Source organism: Quercus suber, unplaced genomic scaffold (genome assembly GCF_002906115.3).
Source record: "Quercus suber isolate HL8 unplaced genomic scaffold, Cork oak 2.0 scaffold_215, whole genome shotgun sequence".
NCBI classification, from domain to species: domain Eukaryota; kingdom Viridiplantae; phylum Streptophyta; class Magnoliopsida; order Fagales; family Fagaceae; genus Quercus; species Quercus suber.
In genome coordinates, this window is record NW_027069673.1 from 179,892 (window position 1) to 202,831 (window position 22,940).

General features: G+C 35.1%; 3 protein-coding genes across 7 annotated transcripts; 1 reads left to right on the forward strand and 2 right to left on the reverse strand.

Annotated features, from left to right (window-relative positions):
• The first annotated feature begins 251 nt into the window (after nucleotides 1-251).
• LOC112015909 (uncharacterized) lies at nucleotides 252-5,557 on the forward strand. Of its 2 annotated transcripts, XM_024048370.2 has the most exons (4): nucleotides 252-450; nucleotides 1,327-1,427; nucleotides 3,255-3,916; nucleotides 4,684-5,557. In XM_024048370.2, exons 3-4 carry the CDS (start codon nucleotides 3,309-3,311, stop codon nucleotides 5,366-5,368), a joined length of 1,293 nt encoding a protein of 430 aa, XP_023904138.1. In that variant the 5' UTR covers nucleotides 252-450; nucleotides 1,327-1,427; nucleotides 3,255-3,308; the 3' UTR covers nucleotides 5,369-5,557. The 2 variants fall into 2 exon arrangements, with proteins under 2 accessions (XP_023904138.1, XP_023904139.1); XM_024048371.2 differs by lacking the exon at nucleotides 1,327-1,427.
• An 884-nt stretch (nucleotides 5,558-6,441) lies between these two features.
• Nucleotides 6,442-10,060, reverse strand: LOC112015921 (tubulin-folding cofactor A). 4 transcript variants are annotated; one of them, XM_024048390.2, is made up of 4 exons: nucleotides 9,894-10,060; nucleotides 9,152-9,310; nucleotides 8,716-8,802; nucleotides 6,442-6,755 (listed from the first exon to the last, which is right to left on the reverse strand). In XM_024048390.2, the coding sequence occupies exons 2-4, from the start codon at nucleotides 9,302-9,304 to the stop codon at nucleotides 6,654-6,656; spliced, it is 342 nt and encodes a 113-aa protein (XP_023904158.1). In that variant the 5' UTR covers nucleotides 9,305-9,310; nucleotides 9,894-10,060; the 3' UTR covers nucleotides 6,442-6,653. The 4 variants fall into 4 exon arrangements, with proteins under 4 accessions (XP_023904158.1, XP_023904157.1, XP_023904155.1 ...); XM_024048389.2 differs by having other exon boundaries at nucleotides 9,886-10,060; XM_024048387.2 differs by having other exon boundaries at nucleotides 9,152-9,316; nucleotides 9,894-10,058.
• A 7,011-nt stretch (nucleotides 10,061-17,071) lies between these two features.
• Nucleotides 17,072-22,467, reverse strand: LOC112015905 (G-type lectin S-receptor-like serine/threonine-protein kinase At4g27290). The gene is given in 9 exon segments (XM_065779603.1): nucleotides 17,072-17,566; nucleotides 17,848-17,998; nucleotides 18,897-18,915; nucleotides 18,918-19,133; nucleotides 19,260-19,470; nucleotides 19,539-19,654; nucleotides 19,873-20,007; nucleotides 20,736-21,118; nucleotides 21,737-22,467. Coding segments are annotated over 9 exon segments (2,274 nt in total). The 3' UTR covers nucleotides 17,072-17,254.
• Nucleotides 22,468-22,940: the final 473 nt, after the last annotated feature.

Sequence of the window (22,940 nt, forward strand, 5' to 3'; positions counted from 1 at the left end):
GGAAGCTAATATGGTCTGGTAAAAATCCACAATTCAACCGTAAAATTTTTCAATTGAATTGATAATAACAAAAGACTAGAAAATTTTTGAGTTATTTGACCGGTCCAGTCTTCAAAAAACAAGGACTAAAACCCATTCCTTCTTCTTATTTTGAGCTGTACTTTTAATAGAGGTGTCTAATATTATTATTATTATTATTATTATTATTATTATGTGAGTGCATTACAGTTGTGAAATATTTTACTTATTGCATTTTATATTTTCTTCTCTGTTTCTTCCTTGTTCATTCAGTTCCTCTCAGACACATTCATGACTCTGGCTCTGGCTCTGACTTACCCACTTCTCCTTAAACCTCAACGCCACGTTCTTGACCTTTAGCCTTTCGTTTCCTCAAGGACCCGACCCGACCCGACCCGACCCGACCCGCCGCTTCTTTGGGACCAAACACAGGTGAGTCTCTTTGGTTTTGATTGAAACTGAACTAAACGTGAGTGGTAAAGAGTGTAAACTCTAGAGCTGAAAAATGAAGTACTTATGTTTTTTTTTTTTAGACATGGGAGTTTTTGAGAAAATCCCATGTGTTAGTTAAGGAATCTGAATTATGGTCACTTTAGCCGGGCTTGTTAAATGCTTTGAATGAATAGTGTTTTACTTTGGATTGTATGGAAGCTGAAAATCAAAAGTTCATGGTTGTTGTGATGAGAGTAGAGAGTGGGTGGGTGATTGCTTGTGTTGTTTTGGAACCATATAGGAAAAGGTGAGAGAGGGGAGCTGATTGTTTGTTTTGGACTGTTATGGGTTGTTTTTGGTTAGGATTTTGGAAGTGGGTATAACTAGTTTAAGGGAATGGGGAGATGTACTGTGCTTGTGTGATGCAAGATTTACGCTGGCTCTAATTTAAAGTATTGGGATCAAATCAAATCTCACTTACATTGGAGACTTAGCCTGATGGTAAAAGACAATTATCATCGAGCAGATACTAGAGGTTTGCCTATAATGTCTTGAAAATTAGGATTTTAAGCCTTCTTGAGCTGGTTGAAGTTGAAGCCAAAGTCCATAGAGAGAGAGAGAGAGAGAGAGAGAATGATTTGGGTGGGGTTGTCCTTGTGATTCGTGCACAGGCTACAGGATATTATTATAATCCCCATTGTAAGTAAGTAGGAGTCATATTGTTTAATTTCAATTACCAAAACTTTAATAGTTATAGTAATAGTTATGGATGGAATACAAAGTTCATTTTGGGAACTGTATCTGTTTGTTCAACTAATCCCTCCTGCAATCATTACTATTATTGAAATTCCCACATTATTTTTTTATTTACTGTAGACTTTAGAGAGCCAAACCCAACACTTTGTTTAGAGCTAGATACAGAGAAAGAGAGTCAAGGATCTCATGCCCCCAATTCTCAAATGTTGTTATGAAGGAAGGTAAGTTGAAGGGTCTTTTATTTATTTATTTTAATTATTTATTCTTGTTTTGTTTTAGTTTCATATCATCTTCTAGTTTTGCTTTTCTTTCTTTTCAAACTGCTTGTTATGTGGTTTTGACTTTGGTTGCTATCTGTTTGTTCTTGGTTTTTGTTTGTGCTTAAGTAGTGAGCTACTTTTGGTTGGGATTTCATTTGTGGGTTGCCCATTTCTTAGTTAAACTTGAAGTATTTATTATTATTATTTTTTCAATGTGGGCTAACAGATAACACCTTGGTTTGAATCAAAATTTTTGCTTATAGTTATAGTACTTCCTTTTATATCAATTATCTTTTGGGTGCATGAGTTTTGTTGGCATGTTTTGGTTGCTTACGCACTTACCACTCCAAATTTTGTTGAATTTTATTAGTATTTTGTCATTCTTTTGTAAATAATTTGAAGTGCAAATTGATTTCTCAGAATCGTAGTTTCTGTTTATTTGAAAAGAAAATGCAGGAAAAGGAAAGTCCTGAGATTATTGGTATGGGACTTGGATGGATTATGCTAAAAGCTCAACTTAACTGATCATATTTAGATCATTTGCTTATTTGAGTTTCTCATGTTATCAGACTTGAAAGAGCAAAAGATCAATTCTTCCAAAATAGGATATAAGGTCCAGTTAAAGTCTGAAAAATAAAGCAATGTTAATGAAACAACTATAAGCATAATCCTGCTTTGTGATATTGGTGTAAAAGCAAGCAGAGGAAGTACCTAATGCAATACTACTATATTTTAATAAATAATACCCACAAGGAAAATTATGAGATGCCTGCAACAAAAAGACATATATTGGAACCACTTATGGCATGGAAAATCTTGACAAAGAGGGGAAACCTTCCAAAAAAATTCAAAAGAAATGTTTTACCTAAGATGAAAACTGATTTGATTCTAAGCTTGCTTAGATATCAATATTTTTAGCCTCTAACACAGCTTCCCTTTTTTGAGAAACTAGCTGATGTGCCTAATTTCGATAAAATATCTTTCTTTCTTAAGGAATTATTAAGCATATTCTTTTCTTCTATCTAAATGTTGCCAATAAACAAAAGGAATGTCAGACAAGAAAGCAAGATCTTGTTCACATTTAATTTCTTTCATACATATGTTTGCAGAAGCCAAAGCAGAAGTCACCTTTTGATTTAACAAAATTGGTTGCATGTTAAAAATCTGTTAGTGTGTTCTTTCTAATCGGTTCTGGTTGATTCTTTATTTCCATTTATTAATCCAGTAATGAATTGGATTGAGAGGTTCAGACAGAGGCCCATACAACAAATTCTTGTTTTCCTGTATTGATGATGCTACTCCTTGTAATTTGTTGTTCGGTTGTCGAAATTAGTAGTATTTAGCATGAGTTGATAGGCTGCTTGTTTGGTGCAAATGGTCAAGAAATTCCAAATGTTTGACAAAACTCATATCAATGCATGGGCCCTTAGATACATAAATAATTTATGTATGAGTATATTTCCACACAAATGATGTAACCTGTTTCTTCTTTTGGTCAAAGTGTAACCTATTTTTCAACAAACTGACCACATGTTGATAGTTTGGCAATAAGACTTTTTTTTATCCTACATCAGCTTATCATCATTTTACTTTTTTGAACTACAATTCTGATGGCTCCTCTTCACCTCTCTGTTTTAGACTTTCATTTTTAATAAAGGGTATTTCTTACTTGCTGCAAATTGTTAAAATTATCACCTCAAGAATAAGAACATTAAATGGGAACACTTGATAACATAGATGGAATTTTTTGTTTGCTACCTAATTGTCACTTGTCTCCTGATGCCACAGGGTTCTTGAACTATTTAAGAATAGATCTACAATGGCAAAAGATTTGTGACCATAATGGATCCTCAGGCTTTTATTAGGTTGTCTATAGGCTCACTGTGGCTGAGGATACCTGGAGCAGCTTTGAACTCGGTGAATTCTGGAATTCATGCAATCTCTTCGCCATGTTCATGTGAAATTCGTCTTCGAGGTTTTCCTGTGCAGACCACATCAATACCCTTAATAACCTCTCCTGAAGTTACACATGATTATCACAGCATTGCCTCGAGCTTTTATCTTGAAGAATCTGATCTGAAGGCATTGCTGGCACCTGGCTGTTTTTATAACAGTCATTCATGTTTGGAGATTGCTGTTTTTTCAGGAAGGAAGGGGTCCCATTGTGGTGTAGGCATCAAGAGGCAGCAGGTTGGGACGTTTAAACTGGAGGTAGGTCCTGAATGGGGTGAAGGGAGGCCTGTGATTCTTTTTAACGGTTGGATTGGTATTGGCAAAAGCAAGCAGGAAAGTGGAAGACCAGGAGCTGAGCTTCATTTGAGAGTGAAACTGGACCCTGATCCAAGATACGTTTTCAAGTTTGAAGATTTGACCAGATTGAGTCCTCAAATAGTTCAACTTCAAGGTTCCCTTAAGCAGCCTATCTTCAGTTGCAAGTTTAGTCGAGAAAGGTGATATGATTTACATGATCTCTTCTACTTTGATCAGTTGTATAAAACCTTCAAACTTGATAAGAGGATTACCTTCCATGCCAAAATATATGATAGCTTTTTTTTAAAAAAATTTTGGGGTTGTCCGTTGTCATCCCAAATATATGAAACTTTCCAAAAGTGAAAATTTCATTTTCTATATTATCCTTTTAAAAAAAATACAAACAAGATTATTATTAAAAGTCATGCCATTTCTAATAAAGAGTAAAGGACATTTTAAGAAGATTATTATATTTTTTTAATTTTCATTAATAATTGTGTCATTTCAAATGTTTTATTTATAGTGTGGAGAGTATCTAATATAGATATCATGAGAAAAATTTAATATTCTTATTAAGTTTTCAAAAGGTCTTGCTAGCTTTAAATTCTTGTAGGATGGGTAAGCTTTATGAATGTAGTTTTGGCTACATCTGTTTCAGGAGCTACTCCTTTAAGGTAGATGGAACTTTGGGTGACATGCACCTTTTGAGTGAAAGAAGTGCAAAACTTTTCTTCCTTATAATAGAATTGGCAAGGGAAGTGATCTTTGTTGATGCTCTATTTGACCACCAATGAACAATAGGAAATGTAACCATGGGTCTCTTGCTTTTTGTGACAAATATTGTGCGTGAAAAGGATTTTTATACTATTTTCTTGTTTCCGTTTCTCTGTTAGTCATGTAATTGAGTAGGATGAACTTTTGTTTTGCATTAATTTTTTGATAGTGATTAATGATAATGAATTGACAGGGTACCCCAGGTGGATCCATTGAGCACTTACTGGTCAGTTTCTGCTGATGGTTCTGACCTAGAGATGGAGAGAAGAGAAAGGAAGGGGTGGAAGGTGAAGATACATGATCTCTCTGGCTCGGCTGTTGCTGCCGCCTTTATTACAACTCCATTTGTGCCAGCAACAGGTTGTGATTGGGTGGCCAGGTCCAACCCTGGAGCTTGGTTAATTGTTCGCCCTGATATTTGCAGGCCTGAGAGTTGGCAGCCATGGGGAAAGCTTGAGGCATGGCGTGAACGTGGCATCAGAGATTCTGTCTGCTGTCGATTTCGCCTTCTTTCTGATGGCCAAGAGGGAGGGGAGCTTCTTGTGTCTGAGATTTTTATCAATGCTGAAAAGGGTGGGGAGTTTTTCATAGACACTGACAGACAAATGCGAGCAGCAGCAGCAAGTCCAATACCAAGCCCGCAAAGCAGTGGAGACTTTGCAGCATTGGCTCTAGCTGTTGGAGGTTTTGTCATGAGCTGTAGAGTGCAAGGGGAAGGGAAGAGTAGCAAGCCATTGGTACAACTGGCCATGCGACATGTAACATGTGTGGAGGATGCTGCCATTTTCATGGCACTTGCAGCAGCTGTTGATCTCAGCATTGAGGCATGCAGGCCCTTCCGTAGGAAGATCAAGAGAGGGTCTCACCATTCTTTGTGATGTATGTAGAAAATTGTGATGATTAATTTCCACAAACACACAATACTTTTTCTATGATTGCTGTGATATTTGGCATTGTACAGGATTCCCTAATTAGATACTGACTTCCAAAAATTGTTTGACTCAAGCATAGTATTTACAGCATGCAAGAGAGCAATCTGCCCATGCATCACTTGGAGCTTTTGTACATTTTTTTTTTGGTTTCTGGGGGTGGTATTTTCTTTCCAAAATCCACTAGAAGTTGTGAACTTAGTTGCTGTTCATATTTCCACAGAGGGTATTTCCAGTACTTTTAAAGTTATTAAAGGCTGAATTAACAGATTGTCATAGGGTTTAACTAATTGGGACACATGTAACTAGTTGACTTGCTGGGAGTAGGGTAATCCATATTGATAACCTCTCTTATATCCTGTTTGCTACAGTTCTTTCCAAAAAAATTGAATATGTTTTGTCCACCCTATTGCAATACGAGCAGAATTAATTGAAAAGCATTTTGGACTGAAATCTTGTTAGCTAAAATATGGTTTGTCCTGATTTCCTATGGAGTATGACTTGGATGTGTTGACGTAAGGGCTTCCCATCTGAACTAAAGTAAGGGGCTTAATGCATTGTGTTGTGCTGCTTTTCAGTTGTTCAAAGTAGAAGAATGTTTATTGCTGCCGGTTCTTCAGCCAAAGATGATTACTAAAAGGACAGATATATTGTACAGGGGAATAATATTTGAACATTCGTGAAATACTGATTGAACTTGATGAATTCCAAGGTTTGTTCAATTACTAAATTGGGAAAGAAGGGTTTCATAAGTCATACAATGCACAAGAATTAGGAATTTTAATCCCAAGCGAATCAATGGTATCATTTTGAAAGTATTCTCAAAGACCAGGTCTAATCCAACAGTTTTTCTTTCTTTTTCAAAATCACTCTCTACTCAAAATTAAAATCACATGACACAAAAACTTTAGGTAGTCGCTGCGGTTGTTCTTGTAAACCAAGTTAGTTTCCATTGTTTTCTTGTCCCTCACTCGGGTCCCATAAAATGGAACACATTTGATTTATAGTATAAACAAAATAAGTAAACATGCCAAATAGAAACAAATCTGGCGAGAGAAAATTCTATTCATAAAATATCTTTTAATTTTTTTAGACACCAACAACAGACAAGAGACTAATAAGGCTCACAAAAAAAGCAAGGTTCCAAATCTCATCAAGATGCACTCCATGCAAACTGGCTGTAAATGGGAGGACAACTTATATATAAAGTCAAACTCCCTCCATTAACACAACATTAAGCCTCAGTTGTTTGAAACAACTGTTCAACCTCCACTATAGTGCTTTTTGCTTCCTCAATCTCCGTGCCTTCCTTTTGGTTTGACTCCTCCAGCTCAGCCTGAAAATGAAGCAGAATGCATTTCATGAAACTCAGTTCACTCTATTCCTTCATTTACATGCATGATGAGTCCCCATAAATGGGGAAAGACATTCATGCTAGCGGCTAACTTCATCATAGCATATATACCAAACACCAGCAAAGGAAGAAGTACTTAGACATGACAGTAACTTGTTACTTTTGGTTCTCTAAAGCACTTGTAAAGTTTGCAATTCAGTTGGCAAATAAATAATAATGGCTACTTCAATTCAATGTTATGGAGTATAACAGCATCCTTCCCCATCTCTCTCATAAAGGGAAGAGTCAGAAGCAAAAGTGGGAAGCAAATAAACCTAACTTTCATGTATTAAACAAATAATCTTATTCATTGCTCCATATTCTGGAGATTTGTTTTTTTGGATAATTCAATAGGTGGGGAAGGGGGATTTGAATCCTAAATGTCTCCCTTAGAAACACTTAGAAACACCAAGAGGTGCTCACCGGTAGGCTCCATATTCTGGAGATGAAACTACTTAAACAAGAAATTTCCTTGTTATCCAATGCAAAGCCCGCTTAAAATTAGGAAAAGGTTTCCCTTCAAACTTCTCTTATATTGAATGCGAATTTTGAAAATCTAACTATTGGATTTCGTGTTCTTTATGTTCTTAACACATATGTCAAATTTCGTTCATATCAAATATATATATATTTTTTTTTTGGTAAAGGTTCATATTAGATGTTATGTATTATTTTTTATGCATAATTTTAGATCACAAAAACTTCAAATTTAAACATTTGATTGATGACATCACTATTGATCTTTGATTTTTTTGAAATTTTGTAAGTATGGAGGACATAATAAGAACATGCAATCTAATGGTTAGATTTTCAAAATTCACATCATCCAATAAAAAGATATCTGCAGAGTTTGAAGGGTTTCTCTGTAAATTAGTTTGGAGAGAAACCTTTTTTGGCAGACATACACTTATGGCAGACACACACTTAAGTTTGAAAAAAGGGCCACTTTTGGGAGTTACCTTTACCTTCCAATAATAGATTTTTAAAGAAACCAAACCTGGTCAGAAAATCTAAAATTGTAACCTAATTTAAAATGCTACATTGCTTATACCAATCAAGAAGATGCACTTCAGTATGTATAAAGGCATGTAAATTGAGAGAATGATCAATTCGTAATGTCCTTTGACCTGCCAAGACATTTCTGAACAAAAGTGATCACTTCAGAGTCTCAGCCCATTAAAATGTGTCACAACCCACAAATTAGGAGGGTCACCAGTCACCAGAGTTAGTAATCCCATGGTCACAATCCATTTAAAGCATAATTTTTCATATACTTCTTGCCTTAGCCCTCTTGTCTTAAAGGTCAATGCTATAAAGAGTCTATAATTAGCAACAATCTCATAGATGAAGCCTATAGCTTGATGATTGCCAAGAATCACTAGACCCAGAGTCCTGCCCATTTAAATGTGTTGCAACTTGCAACCCCAGACTAAAAGGGTGGACCGCAGTCAGTAATCTACTTGTCCAGTCCTATTGCAATACTTAGTGCATAAGCCATAGAGAACATGAATTGATAACATTCTCCTCTACAAACCAACCATCAATGCACTGAAGTACAAATTGTGATGATCTCATTGAATTAACCTTCAACCTGCCTGTGTCCATAGTTATTGCCCAAAACAACATACGGGAAGCATGAAAAAATTACGTGTGCCAGAACCCATGGTTAGAAGGGTAGGGCCGTGTCAGTAATCTAATTATCCAGTCCTAAAAGAAATAATCCATTAAAATCACAAATTTAGAGCACTGACCCTATATGTTCCCACTGCTGAAAGCCACGAAGAAAGGGAAAGCATGAAAAAATTACCATGTATTCTGGTATATAATAAAGGTGGCATGCTTAGAATGGAAGCAATAAAAAGGTGATATTCAGAAAGCACTCGAGAAAATAATGACACAATACCAAAGTTCCCTTCAGGTCAGCTAATGAGGCCTCTAGACGCTTGCGACAATCAGGTATCATCATCCTTGACTCAGCAAGCACATTCTCCTGTTCAAAGACAAAATGAGAACTTCTAAGTAGGATTCAACAACAACAATAAGTACTAGTCCCATTTTTTTTTTTGGGATTGGCTATGGATGCTCAATGTATTAGTTAGGGTCAGCCACAGAGCGTCTAAGTAGGATACTACAGGTATCTTTTTAAATCCATTTTATGTATGGGAGGGGGGATTTGAACTTGAACATCTCTATTAGAAACACCATGAAATGCCATTTGATGTAAAGGTCGTTGGCGATACTTTCGAATATGAATAGATTCTCATTCCTTCAGTCAAATAGGGAATTGAGGGTTTTTAACAATGCATTCTGAAGTATGATTTTAGTCTGCCGTATCATACCTGTTGCTTAAGGTCGTAAGGGTCGGCTCCTTTCTCTTTCATGTCTGCTGTTTTGGCAGCTTCTCTCTCAACCTCTTTCTCATACGAATGCAACTCCTTAACAATACGTTTACAAGTTCCAGTCTTGATTTTCAGATTTCTTAAGGTTGCCATAGGAACCTGAAGCTATCATAGGAAAAAAAAAAAAAAAAAAAAATTCTGCATGAATTTTTGCACATTACATCAATCTTAGGTTCCTCAGTTAAATTCAAACACATGACTATATTGAATTTAGTTGTTCTTATCAACAACATTGTTTGTGCTGCATTGGTCAATGCAATCATGTTTTTTGAATTTAATTAGACAACCTAAACTACAGCACCTAAGAAATCGACAAATTGTACCTAAGTTTTGCTCATATTCTTTTAATTTGAGACAAATCACACATTTCTTACCTATCAAAATAATAATAATAATAATAACAACACATTTCCTTAAAAGACAATCATGTATTAGGACCAAATTTTTTGAACAAACAATCATGGTTTAAAAATCATTAATTTCATTCTTAGATACAAGGGAGAAAATCAAAATTTCCTATGCCCCCTTTTGCCCCTAGAGTTTCAGATTAAAAATGTCAATAAAAGTTTTCTGATTTAGACCCATAATCTTGTGTCCTGAACTAAATCTTGCTACCCATAACTTGAATCAATCAAATGAGAGAGAGAGAGAGAGAGAGAGAGAGAGAGTGTTACCCTCTAACCTTGCTTGGCCAATTGTCACCACCGGTGAGCACTTGAAAGAGTTGTTTGATTTGATTTGAGAGACAGAGATGCCGCTGCGCTGTGTTTGTGTGGGAGAGTGAGGGAGGCACGTGAGATGAGCCTGTGTGGGACAGATAGATAATGGGCTCAATTTTTTTTCAAGGGGCTAATTAGAGAAATGATAACTTAATATTTTGGCGGCACTTTTAGCCCATATATTTTGATTTTTTTTCTATTTTGATTCTTATATTTTTATTTTACATTTTTATCTTACTAATTTTAGCTCCTAAACTAATTAACGCATATTATTTTAATTCTTTTCATCACTCAACGGATGAAAATCGCTAAGAACATCCACATCAATCCGTATATTTTACACATCTATTTTTACACTAAAAACCTACTTTTTCTATTTTACACATTCACTTTTACAAAACACTCACATAAGTTCATCTATTTTACAATATATTTCATTAAAATATTCATTATACTCAATTTTTTTTTTATTATTTCTCTCTAACTACCTCTCTTTAATGCGCACTTTCTCTCTCTTTCTACCCATTTTTTTGATTTTTTGCTCTCTCTCTCTACACCCATTTCTCTGGCCTTCCTCTTCCAAATCACAAAACCCATCCGCCTTCCTCTTCTATTTTACATATTCACTTTTACAAAACATCCACATCAGTTCATTTATTTTACAAGATATTTCAATAAAATATTCATTATACTCCATTTTTTTATTATTTCTCTCTAACTACCTCTCTTTAATACGCTCTCTCTCTCTCTCTTTCTACCCATTTTTTTGATTTTTTGCTCTCTCTCTTTACACCCATCTCTCTGGCCTTCCTCTTCCAAATCACAAAACCCATCCACCTTTCTCTTCCACCACCATCACAAAATCTCAGCCACCACCAAATCTCAACCACACACTCATCCTGACCCACCAAATCCGATCCACCATTAAATCTCAGTTGCAAAGCCACTACCCACCGCAACTGTCACCCACTCCCACAACCCACCACCAGCAAAACAACCCACCACCACCACCCTCTCCCCCAAACGACCCCTGAAATCCAATAATCCACATCCCCAAAACCCACCAAAAATCTTCGATCTCAACAGCTGAAACCCACCAAACGCCAAACGCTGAAATCGATCTTCGAGCATCGATCTATCTGATCTACGAGCATCGATCTACGAGCTGATCTACACCACCAAACGCCACAGCTCCGAACCACCGCTCCGATCCAAGCTCTCACACGCTCCGATCCACAGCTCCGAACCATCGCTCCGACCACGCTCTGATCCACGCTCTGATCCACAGCTCCCACTAGCTCCGATCCACCGCTCCGATCAGGCAAGACTCATACTCACGAGCTCCGATCAAGCGAGACCCACAGCTCTGATCCACAGTTCCGATAAGCACCAATCTCTCTTTATTGTTTGTTCGTTTGGGTTTGTTTTTGTATCTTTGTGTTTTTTTTTTAGCAAGTGTATCTTTGTGTTGATTTGTCTGTATGGATGTGTTTGGGTTAATTTTCAGTTGATTTTTGAGTTAATTTTCGGGTTGATTCTGGGTTAATTGTCAGTTGATTTTGGTTAATACTCTGTGCTAGATTGCGGTGTTTGGTGGTTAGGTAGTTAATCTGGTGCGCTGGGTTGTTGTAATGGTTGGAGAAGAGAGGTAGTTTGAGAGAGGAGAGAGAAAATAAATTAAAAAAATCATTTACATGAGCTACAGTACCCGTGTAAATATACACGGGTATTGTACCTCATGGAAATATATACACGGTTTTACACAGTTTTACACCTACTGATGTGGATTTTTTTTGCTTAAAATGTGTAAAATTTGCATTGTAGTTCTATTTTAGAAGACTTTAGCCGAGCAGATGTGAATGCTCTAAGGTGCCTAACGGAGGGATTAAAATATTATTAAAAATTTACTGTAACAATAAAAAAAAAAATTTAAAACAAGAACACACCAGAACATAAAACAAGAACAAAAACCCAGATATTCAAAATCACAACTCAAACCCAGATTTTCTCATCTTTCAATCAACAACGAAACCTCCAGCAAATAAAATTCATAAACCCAAAACAAGAGTGAGGATAACCAAATCTGAACAAACTCAGTCACACAAGTCTCAAACAAACCCAGATACCCACTCATTTAAGTTTCAAACAAACCCAGATACCCACTCATGGGCAACTAATTCTCCTCTTGCTGCACGCCACGGCCACCATCGACGATGTTCACATTTTCCATATCCAAACACCATCCTTCACCGAAACCTCCAACAAATCAAACCCATAAACCCAGAAAAATCATCAAACCCACATTAAAAAAACAAACCCAGAAATTTAAAACAAACCACCACCCAAATGGAAAAACAAAGCCAGGTCAGAGAGATCGTGACCAACACTAATCGATCTGTGAACTACATGCCCCAACCCAGTGACGGAGCTCCATGCGTGGTGACGCTGATCCCAAGCGATGGGATCGGACCTCTGGTGACTGGAACGGTGGAGCGAAGAAGGATGCTGACTTGCAGACCTGCCCTTCTCGCCTCCTTCAGGCCCACCCACCAACTGTGGTCTTTTACCTCCTCAATCCTCTAGGAATGATTCTTTGGAGGGTTGTGAAGGTAGGTGCTAGGTTTTGGTGCAAAATGCAAAATGCAAACATACCACCTATGGCGAAGAAGCCTACACTGCCATAGCCAAACCCACGCCCAAACCCCAATCAAAACACCCATCTCCCAGAAATTTGAATCTAAAACCTCCACAAACACATAAGTAGTAATTTAAAACCCAAACCCAATCGGCCTAGGCCCATAAAAAAAAAAATAACAGACCATCGTTGAACTCAACTGAGAGAAAGAAAAATTGATCATACCTAGGAGAGAGAGAATGGACGATCTTACCTAGAGAGATAGAGCGTGCCGAGTAGAAAGAGAGAAATCGGTGGTGTGTGGCTGGAACTCTCTTTCTCTCAATCTATCTCTCCCTCTCCCTCTCTCACGATCAATGCTTATTTTTGAGGAAGACTGAATTTTTTTTGTTATGTTTTTTTTGTTGATTTGGTTTATATATTCAGATTTCTTATTATAATATTCAGACCCACCCACCTGAAATCATTTTCATTTCTTAACTAGAAAATATTTTACACTTTGAAATCATTTTACATTGAGCCAAATTTGGGTTTCTGGGTTTTTGTTCTTGTTTTATGTTCTTGTGTGTTCTTGTTTTAATTTTTTTTTTTTGTTACAGTGAATTTTTAATAATATTTTAATCTCTCTCAGTGATTTCCGTCCGTGGACTGACGAAAAGGACTAAAATAACATGCGTTAATTGATACAGTAAATTTTTAATAATATTTTAATCTCTCTCAGTGATTTTCGTTCGTGGATTGACGGAAAGGACTAAAATAACATGCTTTAATTGGTTTAGGGACTAAAAGTGGTAAAATAGAAATGTAGGGATCAAAATGTAAAAAAGTCAAAATGTAAGGACTAAAAGTGCATTTATGCCAAATATTTTTATAACAAATTTTAAGTGACGAGTTATTATTAATAAACAAAAATGTCATTTATAATTTGTTATGAATATATTGTAAAAATATTGCCTAATTAAATAGTAGTTCCTCACTTATTTCAAATACATATTTATTTTCTCTACAAAAGAAGTACACATTTAGGGTATGTTTGCTAACTGTTTTCTCTCCTTATTTTTTGTTTTCAAAAATAACTTTTTATTTTTGAGACTAAACAACTTGTTTGGTAACAAAAAATGGATAGAAAACAAAAACTGTTCTCAAAACTTAATTTGTGAAGAAAACCTGAAAACATACAAAATGTTGTTTTCAGTTTCTGATTTTCAAAAGTCAATAAAAACATGTAGGGGTGTTCGCGGTGCGGTGCGATGCAGTTTTGGGCCATTTTTAGCACCGCACTTTGCGGTGTGGTTTAACTAAAACCATAACTGCACCGCACCTTACTTTTGCGGTTACTTGTGCGGTGCAGTGCGGTGCGGTTTAAAGTTTAGCCAAAACCATAATCGTACTGTACCTCATTTTTGCAGTTACATATGCGATGCGGTGTATAAGATATGATTTGAATGATTTGAAGTTGATATATTTTTCAAATTTTAGGCTTTTTCTACCCAGCCCAAAACTAATTTTTCCCTTTGTTTTGGTCCAAGTTTTAAACTATTGAGCTAGTTTTTCTTTATTTTGGGCTGGCTTTCCTAATCAACACTTGCTAGGGTTATCAAACTATTTTATTTTTTTTTAAACTAGGATTATTAAACTATTAATAATATATTTAATATTAAAAATAATTAAATATATTAATATATAGAGAGGGTGTGGTGCGGTTTGTGTGGTTTTCTTATTATAAAACCACAAACCGCACTACACCATACAGTGTGGTGCAGTGCGGTGCACTATTACATATGATGTGGTGCGGTTATGCCATTTTGCTGGTGGTTTTGGTGCGGTTTTTGCGGTTTGGTGAACACCCCTAAAAACATGCATTTAATTTAATGAATTTGTCTCATTTAATGAGTTAGCATTAGAGTTCAAATCCTAGTAAAAACACATTTTAGTATTTTCTATATTTTTTTTTCAAAAAACTATCTTTTTAATTTCAGCTAACCAAACATGTTTTTTATTTCAAAAATACAAGATATTTTTTTTCTTTATATTCCCAAGAACAAGTTTTTGAAAATAGAAAACAAAAACTGTTACCAAACATAACCTTAGTTTTTGAAATTGTTTTCATTTTAAAATTTTTATTTTGCTCCTTCATATTTGTTTATGATTTCATATCACCTATATTGTTCATTTCAGTCAATAATCTAGTAGGTTAAATGCCAAATAAATGTTGTTTATTAAGACACATTATCCATATAAGTCCATTTTTGTAAGTAATTTGGCCATTTAGTGTCAATCTAATATAAGTATTGTCTACAAGTCACCCATATAATGCTAGGTATCACTATATTACTAACAAAAATGGATAACATGGCCACTATGAAAACAAAATCAAACATAAAGGGCAAAATGAAAAGTTTGAAATGTAAAAGACCATGATGACAAAGATCTCAAACTTTTGAAAAATAATTGTCTAAAATACAAAAAGTAAATTTTTGTACTAAAATAGTGAAAATTTTTTAGAATAATTAATGCAAATACTCTCCCCTTACGAAAAAGTCTTTGTCAATAAGGCCCATGAATCCAACCTCTCTGGAGTCCAAGAGTCCAACATCCTGATCCTGTTCCCAAGACCTAAACGCCAAATTACGCAAATCACGTGATTTCTGGGATTTTGAGTTCGAATCGCAGGAAAGTCTCAGTGGAGGACGTTTCTTAATCCTCACCATGATTTCCGTGAAGTCATTGATGCCTCCAAAGTTGAATTTTGATGTGAACACACCGAAAATCAAAGTTATTTTGAACCAAAAAAAATAAAAATAAAATAATAATAGAAAAAAAAGGAGGAAAGAGAAAATGATTTTTTAGGTGAGTTAACAACGTAAATATGACTACTGAAGGGCATATTAATATCATTAAAATAGTTAAAAAATGTAAATTGCAAGTTTTAATCAAACATTGTCAACTCAAACGTTTATGGCAACGTTAATGTTTACAGAGATTACAATTCTGAGGGTGGCATTGCATCTGATAGCAATACTAGTAAGTGCCTAGGCAGTTAAACTTGTCAACCATTCAGGAAAATGAAGCACTACTAGGAATGCAACATTCTGCGAAAAATAGACTCAACTCATCCAACTAGTGATTCATATATGGTATGAACTCAATTCTAAACCACATTCCAATTTTTTTCAAGACTGAACCTAATTGGGTGCATATTCAATTCATTTTCTGGTTTTTTTATTTTTATTTTTTTTGCTGGTCCTATATGTGTAGTATATATATATATATATATAAACAGGGTTTTGTTTGTTTGTTTGTGTGTGTGTCACATTCATTTGTGACATATTTTGTTCTTGCTGCATCCATCGTAAGCATGTCCGGGAAAGGTGAGTTCTTTGCTTGTCACTAGCACTTTTCCTTTGAGTTGAGTGATAAAAAATCTTTGGTTCCCTTTCTATCAATCTCAACAACCATACAACTTGATCAACAGCAACTCCTAACGAATTACAATCTCAAAGTTTAAAAGATCAAATTTTATGAAAGAAGAACAAAGGCTAACTAGCACACACATACAATCGTACAACGTTGTCGGGAATAGAGATATAAGTGAAATCAATAGAAGCTCAATTCCGTCAAAATTCTAGCTATTATTTTCTCTTGAAATTATCCAAGTTAAGACATAGTGGAACAGATATTCTTAGACTGGTCAGACTTCCCTTGTCAGCAAGCAAACGAATTAACAAGTTTCTTCGCCATCATCCCTCTTACCCCAAACATGAACGCGAAAAAGAAAAAAAAAGGAAAATTAGAGACCAAAATTGTCTTGGCTTTCCTTTTATGATGATTGCACTTTATCCTTCAACCAAGATATTAATTGATTTTTAGTATAGCCATGTTTGACTCTGAATTTCTTATTCAACACACTCAACTGGTACCCCTCTAAAAAAAATTTCCACTCCACCACTGAACTAGAGGTTAATTCTTGTTTAAGCCAAAACCCATGCAACTTTGTATTGGGAATAAGCTTATTTTGATAGTTACATTGGGGAAGGAGGTTAATTTTGTTTATCTAGGAGGAAAAGCCAATTGAGCTATACAAGGCTCTTGGCAGGAATAAGCTTCTTAAATGCAGAAATTTTATTTTAAAAATGGAAATAGACATGTCATTGGGTTTCATTTGAAATAAGCTCTTCAAATGTGGCACAAGAGGAAAAGGGAAAAAAAGTTAATCATGACTTAATAGCTTTTATTATTATTACAATAATTAAGGAGTAAAAATGAAGGAATTGATGATGTTGGGGAGTGGGGAAAATAGTTTGAGGGCCACCAGTTTCTTCCTTCTAGAGAACATGTATGATGTGCAGTTCATCAAAAGTGTCAGATTCCATAATTCTAATTACAATTAGGTTTAACGAAGAGAGTGGTGGCACTGGCACACACTGCACCATGTCAACTGAAGTCATGCTTTGAAAACATTATTTCAGTAAAATTATGAGTTTGTAACAAAAATTAGCCTAAAGAAAATAAGCAGTACCTTACAAGGAACACAAATTTTGCCACACATGACACATGACAGTGCGGTGTAAAAGCTCCATCCCTATAAACAAAAGCTATTAAACCGCACACTTTGTTATGAACAACACCACCTTGCTTCTTTCTTCTTCGGTCACTTCGTTTTGCTCTCAAGTCTCAAGTGATGTTATCCTACCTTACTTCTAATGATGTAAAGGTGATTTCATTTATTGAATGCACTTCAAGCGTTCTTGATGAATAATCTTCTCCAACTGAAGCCTTTTCAGTGTAAAAACCTGGCTGGCTTGGCTTGGGCAATGAAATCTCACTACTTAACATTAGAACCACGGATGACATGTTTGGCCTATCTTCTGGTCTTTGTTGTACACATAACAGACCCACATGAATGAATCGTAACAGTTCCGATAAAGTGCATGAGTTGTCTGAGATTAAGAATTCATCTATAAGTTTCGCTGGCTTATCTTCTATCCATAGTCTCCATGCCTAAAACAAAAACCAGATTTTGTTGGAATACTAGAATTACATGAGCATTGTATGACCGAATGAGTTCGCATGTCAAGACTCACTTGAAATTGAGAGTTCATTTCACATATAATAATTTTTGTACATGTGTCTGACATTTAAAAGTTTTAATGACATGAAACTAAATATTACTTTAAATTTGAAAATTTTAATTTTTGAAGTATGAAATGTGTCCAGTTTTGTATGAAGATATCCTAATATCACTGAAATAGTAATGAACTAATGTCAATGTTAATACTTACATGTCCTAGAAGATTAAGGAACTGGTCAGAGTTACAAAATTCCTTGTTCTTCTTCCCACTCATGATCTCTAGTACTAAAACTCCAAAGCTGAAAACATCGGTTTTCACTGAGAAATGTCCATATCCGGCATACTCAGGAGGCATATAACCACTGTCAAAGCAAAATGAAGTCAAAAAAAAAAAAAAAAAAAAAAAACCTCCAAGCATAAGCTATAAAAGAAATTGCTTAACATTAGAACCACGGATGACATGTTTGGCCTATCTTCTGGTTTTTGTTGTACACATAACAAACCCACATGAATGCATCGTAACACTTCAGATAAAATGCAGGAGTTGCCTAAGATTAAGAATTCATCTATCAGATCCATTGGCTTATCTTCAATCCATTGTGTCCATGCCTAAAACAAAATCCAGATATTGTTGGAACACTAGAATTACATGAGACCGAATGATTTCGCATGTCAATACTCACTTGAAATAGAGAGTTCATTTCACGAATAATATTTTTTTTTTACAAGTGTCTGTTATTTAAAAGTTTTAATAACATGACACTAGATACACCTTAAATTTATAATATTTAATCTGAAACATTAAATGTATCCATTTCGAATCGAGAAATCCTTTTTTTTTTTAATACAAGATAGAATTCTACTCTAACCTAATCTAAGTGTATATATGTATGAAGCTTCCTCCTAGAGACTTGAACCCCGTCCTTTGCCCCCCACACCCCACAAGCATTTATACTTGTAAAGTGACCATCGCACTAAGTGTGTGCGGTAGTCGAATCAAGATATCCTAATATCACTGAAATAGTGGAATGTCAATGAAAATACTTACATGTCCTAGAAGATTAAGGTGTTGGTCAAAGTTACACAATTCCTTGCTCTTCTTCCCGCTCACAATCTCTAGTACTAAAACTCCAAAGCTAAAAACATCGATTTTCACGGAGAAATGTCCATACCCGGCATACTCAGGAGGCATATAACCACTATAAAATTAAAAAGAAGTAAAAAAAAAAAAAACCATAAAAGAAGTTTGAGAATACTCACTATGTTCCAACAATTCTATTGTATTAGCCTCTGTTTGATCTCCCCCAAATATTTAAGCAAGGCCAAAATCAGAAATTTTTGGGTTCATATTATTATCTAGAAGGATATTGCTAGCTTTGAGATCCCTATGAATAATTCTTAATCTAGAGTCTTCATGAAGGTAAAGAAGCCCTCTAGCAATGCCACCGATAATGTTGTGGTGCATATGCCAATCAAGTAGTCTACTCTTCGTTTGGTCTGTCGATTTTCATGTTATTGTTAGTACAAACTTGGCTAAAATCTAAACAACATAATTCATTAATAAAAGATGAAATGGCTAAACATGAATGTGCTTGATTCGATAACAAGGATCAAAGTTCAAACCAAAAATAAATGAGTCCAAGCTTTTGTTGTGCATGTATTCATAAATTAACATTTTTTCATTTTCTTGAATGCAATAACCGAGTAACTTCACAAGGTCGCGGTGCTGAAGTTTGGCAATTGATGTAACTTCATTTTTGAACTCATTGAATCCTTGTCTAGAATTCTTTGAAAGTCTCTTTACTGCTATTTCTTGCCCCCCATGCAATTTGCCCTAAAAGGAAAAAAAGTTCAGTTAAGTTTGGAAAAGAAAATAGTTCAACTGGTTAGGTTGTTATTTACCTTGTATACAGATCCAAAGCCACCTTCTCCTAACTTATTGTTTATTGCAAAGTTATCAGTGGCATTAGATATGATTATCAGATCAAAGATCGGTAACTCCATATCTTCGTTCCATCCTTCATATTTAGAATCATTTTGGCATCTTATATTCATTCCTGAGACACTAAGGGAATCATTGAGTAGAAATAATTTCGACAATTGTAGAGCTAAAAGCAAATTGTTGACCACCTTATCTATGATTTCTTCCGGTTTAAAGATTTCATATTCAAATTACCTAGCTAAAAATCTATTATCATGCATAAAAAATTGTAAGAATCCAAGTCATATAAATTACCTTCCTTTCTAAGTTTCTTCCTCCTTACATATGAGACCAGCCCCAGTACAAGCATTACCATGAGTAGTATTGCACTACAGATTATGATTATTACTTGATTTTTTTGGCCAAAGTGCCTGCTCTTCTCAGTATGATCTGAAAGATCAAAAGTAGAGTCAACAAACTTATATTTTTTACCATATGATTTGCCATACTAATTTTCATCACTTTTCTTTTGTATTTTTTTTACTTTATGATGTACCATATAAAATTTTCTTTTCTTTTAATGGTAAGCTTCTAAGATGTATGGTAAAACTTGTTTGGCATTTTATGAAACTTTTGGCAACAAAAATTGAGTTTTACTTAGTTCATATTACGTAAACACTTTCAAAATTTTAATACGTCTATATTGTGCCACATGGGGAAAGAAGAAAATATGAAGTTTGGAAACGTAAAGGACCATCACTTGGCACAATTATAAGACGTTGTTTTATTTGTTTATTTAATTTATTTTGATTTTGATTTTGATTTTATTTTTACATAGTAGTTGATAATGTAATATATAATTTTATAATGATTGGGGGACATAACAAAAATGTTGTTTGTCGTGGACAAAGGTGATTTAAAAAAAAAAAATTTATTTATTTGATAATCTGATAGTTTCAATGGAAAGAGAGATTTGAATCCTAAATGTTCCCGTTGAAAATACTAAGAAGTGTCAATTAAACTGCAATACTTTTGATGATAAAAGTGAAAATTATCGTTATTCCAAGCACAACAAAATATATTAGTCGTTGTTAAAAAAAGTTGTCAAAAGTGTTAGTCTTCATAGTATTACTTGAAAATAAAATGACCCGATAATAAAAGAAAAGTAAAGAGGATACCCAGTACTAAAGCGGCCACATGAATATAGAGGTCTTGCCCACCCATTTGGAGCACTACTAAATCAACCAAGTCAGCAAACCAAAGCAAGCAACCACTTCCTCCATTCCTAATATCTAAATTGGCATATGCTAGGCATGAGCAGTTTTCCAAACACATTTCTTCACATTTCTGGAGACTCATGTTCCTATCAAACCAAGAAGAAGATGTGTCTGGCAATTTCACACTCTTGTAGGTGAGGAACCCATCTCCATCATTGCAACCCAGTGGAGTCCCACGAACACACCCACCAGACCAATCTGCTGAATTCCAATCTTTTGGAGATTTTGGTTTAAATCCTTTCAAGCATGTACATTCAGGATTAGGAGACTTATTGATATTACAGCTAGTGTATGCACCACAGTGGCCATAAATTTCACACACATCTTATTGGGTTGAAGTTTCAAGCTCCCAACTTTTGGTGTGATCCATCCATATAAAGCCCAACGCAATGCCTGATGGGTATAACATATACCTTGAGAAAACAATATTTCTTGGAAGTTAGAAGTAGAAGTTTATACAATTATACTCATAACAAGTGTTTTTCTCATTCTGACTGATTACCAATTGCTCCCAAAACTTAAGTTATTAGGAAATAGTACTTTTAATCATTACTTTAACACCCTCTCACATGCGAAATTGTTTGCTCTCTTTTATAAGGAGAATCAAGATTCAAATCCATTCCCCTTCAAATTATTGTAATTAATGAATTATAAGAAATTAATTATAATAAATAAATAAAAATACTCTCCCCCACGTGACATTGTCTAATCTCAAGGAGAACTAGGATTTAATACCCTCAATTATTGTAATTGTCAAATTATAAAACAATAATAAAAAATAAAGACATTGATACCCTGATAAATCACTAATTATTTCATTTTTTTTAGAAACAATTACCTCAAAAACATAAACAGATAAAAAAATAGTAAATTTAATCATAATATTAACATTTAACACATACCTGTGGAAAATAGAATTGTTTAGGACTTTCCACTCATAATAAATCTCTCTCTCATTCATCACGAATTCAAAGGTTAACAATGGATTCCTAAAACTAAGGCCATTCCAAAACCAAGACCCTTGTCTAACCTTTATTTTGTCTCCCTTCATACCAACTAATTGTGGGAACCCTCGACGATCTAACCTTACTGAAATTTTACTTGGAGCAGGATCTTCTGTGCTCTTCCAAGATGTTATATACCTATCTAGACCACTAACTAAGTCCCATCCAATCTTCATTTCCGATAGTAATGTGTCGCAAGGATGATCAAAACTCTGCCACAAAAGACTCTCAATATTTCCATCTTTCACAACAAGATTTCCTGAATCCAATAACTGTGTAGTTGGAATATTGATCTTATTCCCTGCAGTTCTTGATGTATTGGATGACCAAATAGTAGTATTTGTACTATCAAGAAGGACAAGAATTCCTTTGTTGGTAACCTTTAAAACTCCATGGTGATTTTCAAGTGGGGTTTCTCTGTTGGCTACCCATACAACTGTGTCATTAGATACCACATACCATACTCCCACATATCGGCTTTTCGAACTACCCGGGCTGAAGAATCCCAATTCAAAGATTCTACCAGCTGAAACCAAAGTCTCACCATCTCTGATAGATTGACTTGGAGTGATGGTGTCTAGTGTAGTGGAGGTTCTTAAGAAGGAGAGTAAGAAAGAGTACACAAACATAGCTGTAAAGGCCTTCATTGATTTTCCAATTGGTGTATCAACCAACCATTCAAGTGAGTTTACAGGACTTATTCTTCGATTTTCTTTGTTGACACAACATATAAGAACCATGCACAGTCCTGAAAAAGTATGTGAAGCAGTTAAAAAGGGATTCGGATCCTCTCCATTTCCATTTGAAATGGAGAGGGTCCAGTACACGGACAAGATTTCTTTAAAAATTATTAATGCTCAAGAACGTGCCACGTCATTTAAAATGTTAAAAGATACTTAATTGGGGTTCAACTTCTTTAACTGGGGTTCAAAAACCAGAGTCTCTCTCACCAAACTCTCTTCTTCAAACTCTCTTTCTCTCTTCTGATCTGGAGGAAAAAAAAAAAAATGACTCCACTCAGAAATAGCATTTTGGAAAGATGAAGCATCGTTTCGCGAGATGATAATTGAAGAGTCTTCACCAGCACCGGCATTGGGATTAT

Bases quoted from the DNA above. Each gene is read 5' to 3' on its own strand.
- LOC112015909 (XM_024048370.2), top strand. From the start codon at position 3,309: ATGGATCCTCAGGCTTTTATTAGGTTGTCTATAGGCTCACTGTGGCTG. The intron at 3,917-4,683 runs GTGATATGATTT...ATGAATTGACAG, and splicing joins TGCAAGTTTAGTCGAGAAAG to GGTACCCCAGGTGGATCCAT.
- LOC112015921 (XM_024048390.2), bottom strand. From the start codon at position 9,304: ATGGCAACCTTAAGAAATCTGAAAATCAAGACTGGAACTTGTAAACGT. The intron at 8,803-9,151 runs GTATGATACGGC...GTCTTTGAACAG, and splicing joins CTTACGACCTTAAGCAACAG to GAGAATGTGCTTGCTGAGTC. The intron at 6,756-8,715 runs GTATTGTGTCAT...CTTCATTTTCAG, and splicing joins CTGACCTGAAGGGAACTTTG to GCTGAGCTGGAGGAGTCAAA.